Source organism: Penicillium mononematosum, assembly GCF_028829835.1.
Source record: "Penicillium mononematosum strain IBT 11891 chromosome Unknown utg000005l:1.0-9366267.0:1.0-9372171.0, whole genome shotgun sequence".
Lineage (NCBI taxonomy): Eukaryota > Fungi > Ascomycota > Eurotiomycetes > Eurotiales > Aspergillaceae > Penicillium > Penicillium mononematosum.
In genome coordinates this window covers 4335899-4350169 of record NW_026643275.1, presented here as the reverse complement: position 1 = coordinate 4350169, position 14271 = coordinate 4335899, and the positions used below count along the sequence as shown (strand labels likewise).

The following is a 14271-nucleotide window of genomic DNA, read 5'->3' as shown; positions in this document are numbered from 1 at the left end:
ATATCTGTAAGGATATGAGGAATCGTCCTTACTGGTCATATCAGATAAGGTGTTCCAAGGTTGGAATCGAATACGTTCAACTGCAAGGAGCTAGTTAAACGTGGAGGAACTTGGTAACCCATGGTTTATATCTTGAAATTGATTTAAGCTTTTAACCAACTCCCAGGTCTGATGGCCCAACGTCAAAATGAAGTCATCGATAAGATATCGATCTATAACCCTCACTTCAAACATTGAACGCAACTAGCTCTCTACTTTTGTTTCTATTCGAAGTGAAGAACCTGGGATCAAGAAAGATTCATATATTTACAACATGAGCGACCCAACAAACCCACATATCAAAGAGCGCACCACACCCCAGTGGGCTCTGTACCAGCGAGAGAACTTCTGGAAACAGAATGAAGGAACGACACCACTATTCAATACAGGAAAGACTTCACTATGGTTCCCGAACCTACAGAAATCCTAACTTCTATAGACCCCCGAAAAACTGGAAGAAAGAGCCAAAGAGAAGCTGAGCGAGGGCGGCTGGTACATACTACCTCCCCATCATAGGAGTCCAGATATCCCAAGACACATAAACTAACTCAAAACCCCTAACAGGTACTACGCCTCCTCGAACGCAGGAATGTCAAACACACACCTCGCAAACCGACAAGCCTTCTACCGCCACCGACTAATCCCCAACCAACTAATCGACACAAACAACCGCTCTACAAAAACAACAATCTTCAACCACTCAGTATCCGCCCCAATCGGCTTCGCCCCAATCGGAATAAACAAAATCTACAACCCAGCCGGCGAAGCCGCGGTCTCAAAAGTTGCCAGCGAGCTGAATCTCCCCTACTGCCTCTCAACAGCCGGCAGCACGTCAATCGAAAAAGTCGCCTCGGCAAACGGAACAGGCACAAGATTCTTCCAACTGTACATGCCACACGACGACGAGCTAACAGTATCACTCCTAACCCGGGCGTGGGAAAACGGCTTCGACGCACTGATTCTCACGACGGATACGTGGCAGCTCGGATGGCGACATGACGACGTTGCGTCGTCGAACTATGCATTCTACCGCGGATTCGGGGCGGATGTGGGGCTTTTGGATCCTGTTTTTCGGAGGAGATGTGTTGCGGATGGTATCGATCCTGATGTTGATGTTGTTGCGGCGTCGACGAAGTGGATTGATTCTGTTTGGCATGGGCGGGCTTGGTCGTGGGAGAAGATTCCTTGGTTGATGGAGACTTGGAGGGAGATTAGTGGGGGACGGCCGTTTGTTATTAAGGGGATTCAGTCTGTCGGTGATGCGAGGAGGTGTGTTGAGCTTGGGGTTGAGGGGATTGTTGTGAGTAACCATGCTGGGAGGCAGGTTGATGGGGCTGTTGCTAGTCTTGATGCGCTGGAGAGGATTGTTGAGGCGGTCGGGGAGAGGATTTATGTTATGTTTGATTCGGGGGTTTGGGGGGCTAGTGATGTTGTGAAGGCGTTGGCGCTTGGGGCGCGGTTTGTGTTTATTGGACGGCTTTGGATTTGGGGGTTGAGTATCCAGGGTGAGGATGGGGTTAGGCATGTTATGAAGTCGTTGCTGGCGGATTTGGATATTTTGATGGGTGTTGCTGGGTTCAATGGGGTTGAAGATTTCAATCGGGATATTCTTGGTCAGTCTTGTCTGCTGTGTGTGATGTGAGGATAGATGCTGATGTTGAGATACAGAGTCGGATCCGAAGAATTATACGCTCATGCCACAGAAGAATCTGTGAATGGAAGACATTTCGGGGTGCTGCTTTTGATTTCAACTACAGCATTGCCTAGCTTGTAAACAGGGACTGCTTGGTTACTCTACACGTCTTCAGCTGTAAATTTATTCAGTGACTACCTAGGTGACTACGTAGCTGTATAATGAAGAGGATGTGATTAACACCCCCCCCCCATGTATTCCGTGGGACCCGTCAAATGGCTATGGAGCCACGACTTTGTCAAAGAACTTCCACGAGAAAGACCGGTTTGTTTTTGGTGTAGACCTATATGGACCTCAACAACCTTGGTAATGTTGACGTCTTTATGTATAGGTGATGCACGGCCCTTTGCCTCGCCTACGCGATCTCACGGGGGCTACGGTGAGATCGGGGACGAGAGGGCTGGGGAGAGGAAGAAGAGAAGAGGAAGAAAGGCGAGAGGAGCCCTTTTATATCCCCAACAACACGTACCTTCCTCAAGTTGGCAGCTGACTTGCACCTTCCCTCTCAATGCCCCACGTCACTTGCCCAATCCATATAGGAAGTTCATATAGAAGCCTTGTAAAAGTGGCATTGATCAAACACGTCTACAAATTGGAAACTGTTTATTATGAGATTGTAGCATCTTGCCAATGATATTGTAGACTTTTGTCTATCTAGGGAACTAATAACAAGTCATGTCCAGTTCAAATGAAGGGCACACGTTGGATATTGAACAGAAACGAGGGATATATGCAGCTGAAAAAAGGCCGAATAGACACAGTGCCGCCAATGCATGGTAGAATGGGTGGGTGGTCGTATGTGGACCTGGGTGTATTAACGAAGGTATTAACAGAAGTGAAGTGATATGCGTGTAGAATAATCGACGATATGCACGGGAAAGAAATGGGTGATAAGTGAGTGTACATTAAGACAAAGGGCAAAATATAACTGCCGCCAAGTCAAAAAAAGATGCAAGAAGTGAAAGATGGGCTGAAATGCAGTTCAAACAGCGAATGCGCCAATCATGACTGTGAGCATAGACCAGCTAATGCTGTGGACGAGGTGGGATGCGGAGCTGCCCGATACTGTGGCCATTGCAGAGGAGGTCGGTGATGATGATGACGTGGCGTCAGCAGTAGACGCAGCAGTTCCAGTGACTGGCGGTGCAGTGAATGTCCCATTGCCTTGGGGCGGGGACGAGGATGAAGAGGATGAGGTTGAAGATGGGTCTAAGTTCGACTTCAAGGCTGAGGCCGAGGCCGAGGCGAGCGCGCCGAAACCGATCTGGCCATTGTCGAAATCGAACACGGTGTAGACATTTTTCAAAAAGACATCGCCAACGAGCCAGTCTGCACCATTTGATGCGTAGCCGACAATGGTCGAAATGCAGTAGTCCGAGCCGTCCGGCTCCGGATTTCCGACATAATCCTTAGGGGAGACGTTGTACTTGACACCAGAGAACTCGAACTCTATGGTGGCAGTCGAGTTACATGGGATCAAATAGTTGTTCGGGTTGGAGGGCTGTTGAGAGGAGTCAGGGACGAGAGAAAAGAGGGCTTTGGCATCCGCGGGAGGGATCAGGAGATAGGTAGTGCCGGTGTCGATGGTAGCGGATTTTCCAGTAAAGTTGCAACTTTGGCCATTCACATAAGCATCATCCAAGGGGATGTTCCAGATTTTGTCATTGGTAGCAGTGTAGGATATGGTGCCATCAAATTTAGTTGTATCGACATCACCAAAGTTGATTTCCCCATCCTTGTGATTGTCTTCTGAGCGAGAGAGACTGAACCCAACCAAGTTTGATTTGATAAGCTTTTTCTCCGCAACGAGATCCATGAAGGATGGCAGATTCCACCCTGATGTATGCGACCGACCCAGGCCAAGAATCCCGTCAAATGGGTAACTCTCAAAGGTTTCCGAGGCATTGTTGGCTAGACCAAAAGTTTGCAAGACTTCGAGCCCTGCAATTGAGAGGGTGTCTTTCCCCATCTTGCCGTCGACCTTGCCGCTCCCGTAAAAGAGGCTGAAAGCCAAATTGTCGGTGGTAAAGCTGGTTGATGCAGACCGGTCGAAAGTGTGATGATGTATGCAGACAGGCTCAGTGCATTTCGAGTCGAAGACCCAGGTATTGGGTGCTCCAGTATCGATTGCCATCCACATTTCTTGTTTTTCGGAACCTACATAGACCGGAGAAGAAGTAGGAATAATCCGTCCCGTCCTGGTGTAACGGTGCACTGTCTGCCAATGACGGTTTGTGGGACTCGACGATCTTATAGCCATGGTCGCGCCGAACGGGCACTTTTTTTAGGTCAAGGGTCAAAGGTTTTCTGTCGGCTGCGTTTGATGGGTCGGTGCTATCCGTGCTGTCGTCGGATTTGGCTCCAATTAAGGTCCACGGGACGAAGCGACGTTCAACTGTAGTTTCTGTGGAGAGTTTCATCCGCAATTCCCATGGATAGAAGGCGTGAACGCCTGAGATGCCGGCAATGAAGACCAGACATGATGACAGATGCATGATCCCTGGGGGAGCTTAGATAGAAAACGTAAAAGCCTGCATTTGACGAATTGAAGCTGGATTCAATTGTATGTCTCTCTATTCAATATAACCGCTGTTCGCTGTATGGAGCCGAGGAATTGGGGGACTCGAAAAGTTGAAGAGTTGAATTAAGTGACAGAGACTGAAATTAAAGAAAAAAAAGAAAAGACAGGATATTAAGTAATGAACAAAAGGCCAGGAGGTTGGAGAGACTCGAAATGTGCCATGAAAGATGTGAGGGGGGACAGGGTCTCCACCGTTGAAAACCCCCCTGAACAAGAAGTTGGCAAGAACACCAGTTGGCTCTAAGCCAGAATAGGATTAGCTTCCACCTTCCTCCACTTGTCTAACACCATTTCGGGTATCGATCGGCCTTAAATGAAGCTAGTGGAGCCAAATTGTTGTATATCAAGGAACTTGGAATATCATACAATATTGATATTCTATTTTAATACTATTGACTGTGGTTGCTTTGGAAAATCCAGGGTGCGAACATATCCACAGTCTATAGTAACATTAGAAATGAAGTACATCCATGGATGTACCTAGGTAGTTCAACCGCTAAACAGCTTAACGTCAAAGTTTTTCATAGGAACACCCGAAGACGAAAACAGAACACGAAAGAGGGAAATAAATAGAATTCCAGCCCATACATATGCTGTAGAATGTAACCGTACTTTGTACAGACGCCATTTAGGTGTATACATGAGGTCTAGACTCGGATTTCCGCCTCCACTTGGGTCGAGACCGTCTGATCCTGACAGCCTTGACAGGGACCACTTTTTCTCTGCAGATACCTGTGTCTACTTACTGCAAGTCATTCCATAAACAATTTGGATTGATTCAAACTTGAATGACTAGAGTACACACTTTACGCAGTTTGACCTGATCCAATTAATTGGAAAGTATAAAGTGGGAGACCTAAAACGGATATATCATGTAGATCATGAGCTAACTGTGGAGACTGACTCTAAAACTGAACATATCCAGGAGTTTCCATTGCTGCATCACAACCTGCGTGGATATTGCATGGGGCGAGTATTGGCTCTATCATTTAGAAGCTGGACAGTCCCGGCCTCTCTTATGAACCAAGCCAGTTACCAGGAAGTAATCCTCCATGTACTCCGTACTACTCCGTACGTACTGCATTACTCAGTCGAGTGCACATGGCATACAAACCCTGCAAGTCTGACAATGTCTTGCACCTGTCTCATCACAGCCACCGCATTGAACGTATACTACTTAACGCAAAATCTGCCACGGGAGTACAATAGTCCCACACTATGCAACAGATATTAGCACCTCGGTATATCCACATCTACTTTTGGACATGACGATACCTTAATTTGATTGAAGTCATGATATTACTATTACTCCATCGCAATTAACATGCTGGGGTGAGAGAATAGTTGTATAAATCTAGTTCGACCAAATGGGCCTATTGAGGAAGGGAACTGTTCGCGACTGGGCATATAGTGAATAGTACATAGCTACCCTAACAGATGACAACCTAAGGAAGCAAACTCTTCGCCTAGGGATCTCGAGGGCTCTATGTAGATAAATCTATGCCAACAAAGGTACAGAACTATCTGGGCAGTAGATTACGATTTAAATCAAGCCATAGAGCCACAAACCCCTTACGCCCGAAACACCTGGGCAACAGCAAAGCACCAGCCACATATAGCCCCAACACTAAAAGACAAACAATAGCCATTGTCAAAGGAGAAAAATCATCAAATGACACACTCCAGACTCCCCAAAAAGCGATTGATAAATCAATCAGATAATCACCCCAGCTCTCCCCGAAATAGCCCGAGCGGGACTCCGACCTTCCCCACGACACCCGAGCCCCATCCGTTCCATCAATTTAACCGGCAACTGCAGATTGCAAGGAACGAAAAACAAACCTCGGAACCGCAAAGATATTACTGCAGCGCCGCTGGAGACACGGAAGAAAAGAAAGTGGGCTGATTCGTTTCTCGTGCTGGATTCCGTACACTAGCGTCGGTTCTTCTTAAATGAGTATCTCGACGTCATTGTTCCGAGGTGGACAAGACAAGCGCTGTCGGGAGCATACAGCGAACGTTAATTTTAGAATATCGCTTTTAGGGTTATTCGGACACATCTCGGTATGGCGCGCACATGCGTTCGGTGACCGTGATGCAATTGTCGGCGAGTATCTTGGGAATAACAGAATGACTCATTCGTCTTGAGCTGTAGGTAGACTGGTGACCTCGGGTCAACGGTGCACTTTGATTAACGGAGGAGTTCCCGGGAGTCTGGATCTACTTTTGTAGATCATGGTGGGTATCGATCGACTGCCTCGGCACAACGAAAAATGGGATTTTTCGGGTTTGTTTCAGAGAGGGTGTTGAGTCATCTGTGACAATAGACTGGTAGTAATTTGGTAGATTGAATGTATGAAAAGATTCACTGCGTTTTCCATTGTTTTTTCGTCAGGTACTTACTGTATCCCATTAGTCTCAGACGGAATTGAACCGCAAACAGAGCGATCTTTCTAAGAGACGTCAATGGAAGAGGCCAAGGATTCTGTTAAAGATATGGATAGTAATGTTCAATTGATTGACACAACTCGACAGAGCTGTAGTGGAATAAGATAGAAAAGGAAGAAACCAACGATCGGCTGGCTGAAACTGGAGGAAGACATCCACTCCATGGGAAAGATATTACATCAAAACGCTAGTATCTCAAAACAGTCCGACGACCAAACAAGAAAAAGACAAGATAAAGCCTGAACAATGTATCAAGCAACAAGAGGATTCGTTTCATCACAGACCCGTCAACGGGACTGAAAGTAACAATGGACCAAAGAGACAGGAATCAAAAGACTCTACTTCCTCTGCACACTCTCCTTGGGACCCATAACATCATCAAGGAAGCCAGCCCAAAGCTCACGTATGACACCAGGCTCAGAAGAACCATTTGACCTGCGCTGGATCTCCTCGCCGACACGTGAGCGGCCGACGGCCTCGGTAAGCGAGAACGGGTCCAGGTCGATGGCGTGGTTATCGACGACCTCGCTCATGGCGCTGGCAGGGACATCAGCGCCGGTGCCGGACACGGTGTAGATCTGGGGCTTCATGGGTGGGGCGGTGGGTGTTTGGCGGCCTGGGATGGAGGGGAGTTCGGGAAGGACCGGGACTTGGATGCCGCGTTGCAGAGGGGCGGCGTCGAGGTCTGCCATGTTGGGCATGTAGACGAAGTCGACGGTTGAGGTGTCATTTAGGGCTTTTGTGGCGCGGGATGTGTTGAATTGGCGGGAGGAAGAGGAACTGGAGTGTGTTAGTTTTTGGGGGTACTTTTTTTTAGGGTTTGGAATGAGACATGGGTAGATGTATTGAATGGAATGTGGGACATACTCTGGGAATGCACTGCCATTGATTCTGCGCATGGCGATGCTGAAGGCGCGGGATTGGAGGACATCATGGTTGGAGAGGGTCTTCTCGCCGTTGTTGGCGGGTTGAGCGGACTGAACTCCGGTGATGTGAAGGCAGCGGCGAGAAGAGGGTGCCACAGGCTGTTGAGAGAGAGCACGGAGAGCGCGGAGAGATGATGAACGGGGAGCAGTCATTGTGATTGTGAAGTGTATAGGTCTATAGCTTTTTTGAGATGGGGCTATGTTGCGAGGCTAAGGGGTGGAGGTCTCCAAGTATAAGGAAAAAGAGAAAGTGAGAAATGAGGGAGTATGCAAATATAGGAGCACAGGCAGCTTTATAGAGCTGGGAATGGTTGGGGAGAGCTATGAGTCGAGGTCTTGGCGGTCTGGACCGTTATCGATAGTGTCGAGCCAAAAAAGTAGAGCACGTCAACACTGAGAGGGTAGCAGTGGGTGATTTGATTCACGGATTTGAAAGCTAAAACAGAACTCTAGAATCTTTCAGAGGACGAGCTGGCAAGAGGGGAAACAAGGATCTCTATATATACATTTCTACTACCCATGTGCTATGTGCTGAGTTCAACAATTCTCCCAGACACAGATCTACGGCGTAAGTACCAGGTACCCAGCCATCGGGACTGTGGGCTACCCCGTACCCACCAGAACACGGAGTGACAAGATGTACCCGGTACATCACTTACCCCCCGAAAATGATGTATTCTCGACTTGTACTTCTGAATATTCCATCTCACCCCCTCTTCTCCCGACTCTCCTGAAACTGGTGATCATTACGTCTTTTTTTGGATGATCATCCAATGAAATAACCACCAGCATTATAGACATCGGCCATTATTGGGTGTTTTCCTGCAGAATGGGGTAGGTAATCTGTCGAATCGTATGGAGTACGGAGTACTTAATTATAACCTGCCCATGCTCTGGACAACGTAGGCCCCCCTCATTGAATTCTCCTAGGGAAAGTGAAAAAAACGGGGAGAGTTATCCGATTCGAAGATACATGCACAAATGGTTCCGTTATGCATATCGCCCTCTAATCCCCTGATCGTGAGTGGCTCTCACAATTCGCTCTTACGCCCTCCTCTCTCTACAGGCGAGTCGGTCTGCACCACAGCCTGACGGCACGTAAGCCACGAAACATATGGAATTCCAATTTTGGGGACTATGGGGCTTGATCGCCGATCCTCAATTGCTGAGGAATCCCATGACCTGATGGACCTCGAATTAATTTTAGGAATAATATCCAAGACCTCAGCAAGTTAGTGTCACACTTAGTCCTTTAATAAGTGGAGCGGTGAGATCCGGAGTTAGGTCCGCCTTCCGAATGATCTACAAAGTACGTACACATTTTACCTATTCTCCGTGCTACACGGTATAAATCATTATATGTAGATGTCCATGATCATCTACAAAATACTACGTATGGTGCTACGTGTCTGTTTTCAAATTCAAATTCAGATTTATGCTTTTCTCACCCCGCAATTGCTTATTAAACCCGGAAGGTCCGGATCGAAATCGTGTCTACGGAGTAGGTCAGCAGACCTTCCTTGGAAGGTTATAAGTGGCTATGCTTATTGTTTTGGTGACCAGGGGCTCGGGAGTATTCGATAGCTGTAAGGGCCCGCCCTGGGGAAGTGGCATAAATCTTGGCGGGAATTGGTTGAATAATTCCCCTTTAACCCCTAGATTAGAGGGTCGGGAGTACTGCTTTTTGTTGATTTCTAGACTTGGTAGGTAGGCAGGTAAGTACTCCGTATATTGGTCGCTAATTACTACTATGTCGAGGCAACTGGTCTAGCATACTGTATGGCCCTAGATGGCTCGCATCCTCACGCTATGGGATTGCTCAACCGACATAGCAATCCCAGTACAAATGTACATATCTCATACCCAACTTTTTTTAATTCAAAGTTTCGATGACTCCAGTCGCCGTCCTTTAGCTATGGCCCGAGCGTACGGATGCGAGCGGGACGCTGGAACTAGGTGGTCGACATCCCCAGTGTGCACGAGATCAGGGGACGCCTCCGCCAGGGATGTGATGCCAATGTTCCGCATAGCTGTTTCCAGCTCATCTTGCATGACTGCGAGAAAACATGAATCAGCAAACTATAAAAGCAGGATATCGAGCCATCACTTACTGTCAATCAAATGTTCTACTCCCTCCTGGCCATAATTGGTAGCAAAAAGCATGCTGCGACCCATTCCCACGGCCGTTGCGCCTGAGACAAACCGCCTTGAGGATGTCTGTCCCACGCCGAATGCCGCTGTCCACATAGACCTCCATATGATCGAAGACCTCCGGACAGCGTCTGTGAATCTCCAGCAGCGTGATAATCGACGGCGGACTGGTATCTAGGTTGCGACCGCCGTGATTGCTGAGCAATATACCATCAAGTCCCGCTTTCATGGCTAGTAGCGCATCGTCCGCTGACATCACGCCTTTCAAACACACCGGTTTGTGCGTGTGCTGTTTCACCCATTTCAAATCCTCCCATGTCAGCCCAGGATCGATGAACCCAGCCATCACGCGACCGAGACCGCCGCCTTTCTTGTCGTTCTGCGCCTTTGACGGCGCCATGGGCACCGATAAGCTCTCGTCTGCCTTGACGCGCTCATCGGCTTCGCGCTTGCCGGGCCACGCGGCGTCCACAGTAACAAAAATAGCTTTGATGCTCGGATTCGCTGAACACTGGCGCAGCAGAGCGGCGGACTTCGCTCGGTCCCGGTTGACATACAATTGGAAGAAGAAGTCGGCTGAGGGTGCTGACGTACGTAGCTCCTCCATGGTGTATGATGAGTTGTTCGAAATCTATCCAGATCGTAAGCATAGTGACTGGCAATGGAAACACACCATATAAGCTCACTCCTTGCATGATTCCTTTGTTTGCGCAGGCTCTAGCAATGGCGCACTCTCCATCCGGGTGGATCAGCTTTGCCATTGCTGCCGGGCTCACGAACAGCGGGAGCTTGTAACTCCCGCCGAGAATATTCGTCCCGGCATCTACTGAACGGACGTTTCTTAGGACTCGTGGGCGGAACCATATTCGGTCAAAGCATGATTTATTGGCGTTTCGTGTGATTAGATCTGTAGCTGCGCTGGAGTAGAAGGCCCAGGTCTTCTTGGTGGCGGTTTTCGAAGCCACGACCTCGAAGTCGTGCGAGTTTATCAGTGTATCCAACGGTGGCTTCTCGTTTTCCAGTATCACCTTGGGACTCTGTCCCGGTGGTGGTTTGGCCCATTCGGCGTCAATTGTAGACTCGTCGAGGACGCCCTTGAACTTCTCCGGTTGGAGATTGTTCTTCATTACGCTAGGTGCGTGGACTTCTGAATAGGCTTTTGTTGCATCTCTTCCTGCGTGCTTCAGGATAACTGTTCGCGAGGTACATTAGATATCGCCCTGAGATGATAATTTGTCGGATCCGTGGACGTACTTGCGGATCCTCCAGGATGCTCTTCCAAAAAGTCGGTCACATCCCACACCTGCTTGTCGACCACAACCCAGCAATCGTCGGGTGTTTTATGCTCTGAGATCTGTCGGACAGACAGAAGTCTGTGGTCTGCCATTGCTGTCAGGCGGTATAAGCGTGCGGGTTCTTGGATTAACCAGGAAGAAACCGAGGCCGATACTTAATCACGCGGGTCCTGTATGTGGAATTGTGAAGGAGGCTTAATGAGGTGGAGGTAAAATTGAAACAGCCAGCCACAGTGAGCTAAATACTCAGCAAGGGTTCGGGGCGGGGATGGCGCTCGGCAATGCCCCCGGACTTACCCCGGATTGCACGGACTAAAGTCCCCCGAGCTTCTTGTTCAAGCATCCAGCTGTACGGAGTGCTGTGTATTGTATTAAAGCTTCTATTTTGTGAACTCTTGGTCTTGCTTGTCTTCAGGATTACCCAGCCTTCTAGATTGCCAGTCAAACTGTTTACCATGTAGTCCCGCTTAGCCCCACACACATTTGTTGTACAAAGAGGTCAAAGACCAATGGAATTTCATAAGCAGCACAAAAGTCTGGATTTCATTCTGAGCTCCGAATGACTCCAATTAGAAGACATCCAAATTCCCAAGTGTCACAAATCGGCGAAGCACCGAGGGGACCACGGATTTCGCTCCGAGTGGGTCCCTGGTCCCTGAATATAACCGCCTGGACTTTCAGGCACCAATTACCACCAGCCACAGTGAAAGCCTCAGCCCTAGTGTGGCTGAACATTTTCCGACCGTGAGTCAACACACATTTGTCTCGACAGAGGAACTGGGGCATTTCAACGACACAATAACAAGGATCTCTGGTCTGACCATCTGATGCGAATAAACTCTGCCGTCGGTTGTGCTTTGAGACTTTTCCGCCGCAATATCACTTCAAGTGTGCGGTCGACAGGCATAGATAGACCTGTCTCGTTAGGTCGGTTCCGTGTCCAGATATAGACTTATCCACTAGTCCAGTCACGCAAAGGCTGGGTGGTCTTTGAAAAGCTTAAGCTGACTCATTTCGTAGGTTTTCAAAAAAGTTACAGCTCGGCTGGTCTCTCCCCTGTAAATTCCATATCTGCTGGAAGTCCCAAGACAGTCTCCACAACTGGAAGACAACAGACCACATCAAATATGGCCGAACCTAAGCCTCTCCGATATGTTGATGTGTGTCGCCTTTTCTTAACAGCCTCATCATCGAAAGGCTGTGCAACTCGTGGCTAACTGCGAAATCATAGATTGGTATCAACTTGAGTGATCCCGTTTTCCGCGGTGAATATCATGGAAAGCAGGCCCACGAAGACGACCTCGATGACGTTGTCCAGCGTGCTCGCGATGTAGGCTGCTCAAAGTTTATGGTGACCGGCTCAGATCTTGTAGAATCGAAGCACGCTGTCCATATCGCCAGCAAATACCGTAAGTTTCGAATGTGCCAGGAATTCCCCATTGTTTACTAACAGCTGGATTCTGCAGCGGGCTTTTGTTATGCCACCGTTGGTGTGCATCCATGCCAAGCAAAGCTCTTCGACGAATACCCAGGCGGTCCCTCAAAAATGCTGGAGGAACTCCGCGCTTTGGCAGTTGAATCCACACAATCCGGCCACGCCGTCGCATTCGGCGAAATCGGCCTTGATTATGACCGACTGTTCCTGAGCCCCAAGGAGCCGCAGCTCAAGTATTTCGAGGCCCAATTAGACCTGGCTGTTGAGATTCAGCTCCCTTTATTCCTCCACTCCAGAGCTGCAAGCGAGGACTTTGAGAGACTCCTTGCCCCAAGGCTTGCCAAGCTTCCCAAGCGGGGACTTGTGCACAGCTTCACGGGGACAATGGATGAAATGAACCGGATGATTGCGCTTGGTCTTGACGTCGGTGTCAACGGGTGTAGTATGAAGACCGAGGAGAACCTGGAGGTTGTCAAAGCTATTCCACTCGATCGGCTCCAAATCGAAACTGATGGGCCATGGGTATGTGCTTTGCTCTGAGCTTTGGACGGATCAGTCGTGACTAACCTTTTCCTAGTGTGAAATTCGCCCTTCTCATGCATCTGCAAAGCACCTAAACGGTGCACCGGATCTGCCCAAGGCCGTGAAGAAGGAGAAATGGCAGAAGGGGTGTATGGTGAAGGGTCGGAATGAGCCTGTCGCCATCGCTCGTGTTGCTCATGTTATTGCTAGTGTCAAGGGTATCACTGTGGAGGAAGTTTGCGAAGCGTAAGATGTTGACTCCTGATACTCGGCCCCATGCTAACTCCTTTTTCTCTCCAGAGCGTGGAACAATTCTATCAGAATGTTTGGGTTGGGTGAAGAGTCGCCTTGACTTTTGCTATCGCCGCAGGTCGATGATAAGAAAAATGCATGAATGCTGTGTCATACCATCACAGCATAGGTAGCTCATATACGTCTTTCAATATCAGCCATATTGGTTGCTGTAGAGGTATAAGCATTGAATATGTAACTGGAACATAACTTCTATAATCTGTTTCATATTTCATTCCTCGCTGTCGTTAGCTCTTTCCTCACTTTGATCTCGTGACCCATTCTTTCTTCATCCCTCATATTACTCTGTCGTGCCTTCCCGCTGTAGCCTCATCTTCTCCAGGTACAGTCTTCCTTCCAAGGGTTGCCCATCTTTGTCGGATGTGCCATGGCCACTAGAGTGGTCTTCCACATCTTCTGGCACTATGTCTCTTGAGACCTAAGCTGACGAGGCGAATCGACATCCATCAAGGATTACTCACATGATGATGAGACCAGAAGTGATCCTAGACTTTGTTTGACAATGTCATCAACAAACCTACTACTCCGCTCTGCTCAAACTGTTTACCTGTGGGCAACCGGTGGAGGTGAGCCACCTCGCTCATCTCATCTCACGAGGTCGAGGTCCTTTCCTTCAGGATAAATATTTATTCCCAGTGAATTAACCTACGCAAACATCACCATGTAGAAAAATTTCTCCAAGAAACAGCACGGATGAAGCCTACAATCGACACTGTTGAAGTTCCAGGCCTCTGGCCTGGAGATCGAACTCCGAGTCTTCTGAAACCACTACGGGTTTAACAACTCGTCGTTCACAATTCCAGTCGGGCATAACGCCAATTACCACATGGCGCTCCTTAGCACTGGAGTCAGGTGCCGATGAATCAGCT

The 14271-nt window shown here is 48.5% G+C and overlaps 5 protein-coding genes across 5 annotated transcripts; 2 read left to right on the top strand and 3 right to left on the bottom strand.

The window, feature by feature from the left end:
• Nucleotides 1-313: 313 nt before the first annotated feature.
• N7519_009788 (uncharacterized protein) lies at nucleotides 314-1754 on the top strand (the record flags this gene model as incomplete). Its single annotated transcript, XM_057296561.1, has 3 exons — nucleotides 314-444; nucleotides 604-1652; nucleotides 1708-1754. The coding sequence occupies 3 exons, from the start codon at nucleotides 314-316 to the stop codon at nucleotides 1752-1754; spliced, it is 1227 nt and encodes a 408-aa protein (XP_057144443.1).
• A 960-nt stretch (nucleotides 1755-2714) lies between these two features.
• Nucleotides 2715-3992, bottom strand: N7519_009787 (pepsin-like aspartic protease; the record flags this gene model as incomplete). Its single annotated transcript, XM_057296560.1, has 1 exon — nucleotides 2715-3992. The coding sequence occupies one exon, from the start codon at nucleotides 3990-3992 to the stop codon at nucleotides 2715-2717; it is 1278 nt and encodes a 425-aa protein (XP_057144442.1).
• Nucleotides 3993-7099: 3107 nt separating this feature from the next.
• N7519_009786 (uncharacterized protein) lies at nucleotides 7100-7840 on the bottom strand (the record flags this gene model as incomplete). Its single annotated transcript, XM_057296559.1, has 2 exons — nucleotides 7100-7541; nucleotides 7629-7840. The coding sequence occupies 2 exons, from the start codon at nucleotides 7838-7840 to the stop codon at nucleotides 7100-7102; spliced, it is 654 nt and encodes a 217-aa protein (XP_057144441.1).
• Nucleotides 7841-9565: 1725 nt separating this feature from the next.
• N7519_009785 (FMN-dependent alpha-hydroxy acid dehydrogenase) lies at nucleotides 9566-11225 on the bottom strand (the record flags this gene model as incomplete). Its single annotated transcript, XM_057296558.1, has 4 exons — nucleotides 9566-9741; nucleotides 9818-10469; nucleotides 10525-11030; nucleotides 11093-11225. The coding sequence occupies 4 exons, from the start codon at nucleotides 11223-11225 to the stop codon at nucleotides 9566-9568; spliced, it is 1467 nt and encodes a 488-aa protein (XP_057144440.1).
• A 680-nt stretch (nucleotides 11226-11905) lies between these two features.
• N7519_009784 (3'-5'-exodeoxyribonuclease) lies at nucleotides 11906-13442 on the top strand (the record flags this gene model as incomplete). The annotated part of the gene is made up of 6 exons (XM_057296557.1): nucleotides 11906-12060; nucleotides 12097-12293; nucleotides 12365-12542; nucleotides 12600-13090; nucleotides 13146-13336; nucleotides 13391-13442. Exons 1-6 carry the CDS (start codon nucleotides 11961-11963, stop codon nucleotides 13440-13442), a joined length of 1209 nt encoding a protein of 402 aa, XP_057144439.1. The 5' UTR covers nucleotides 11906-11960.
• Between the last annotated feature and the right edge of the window lie 829 nt (nucleotides 13443-14271).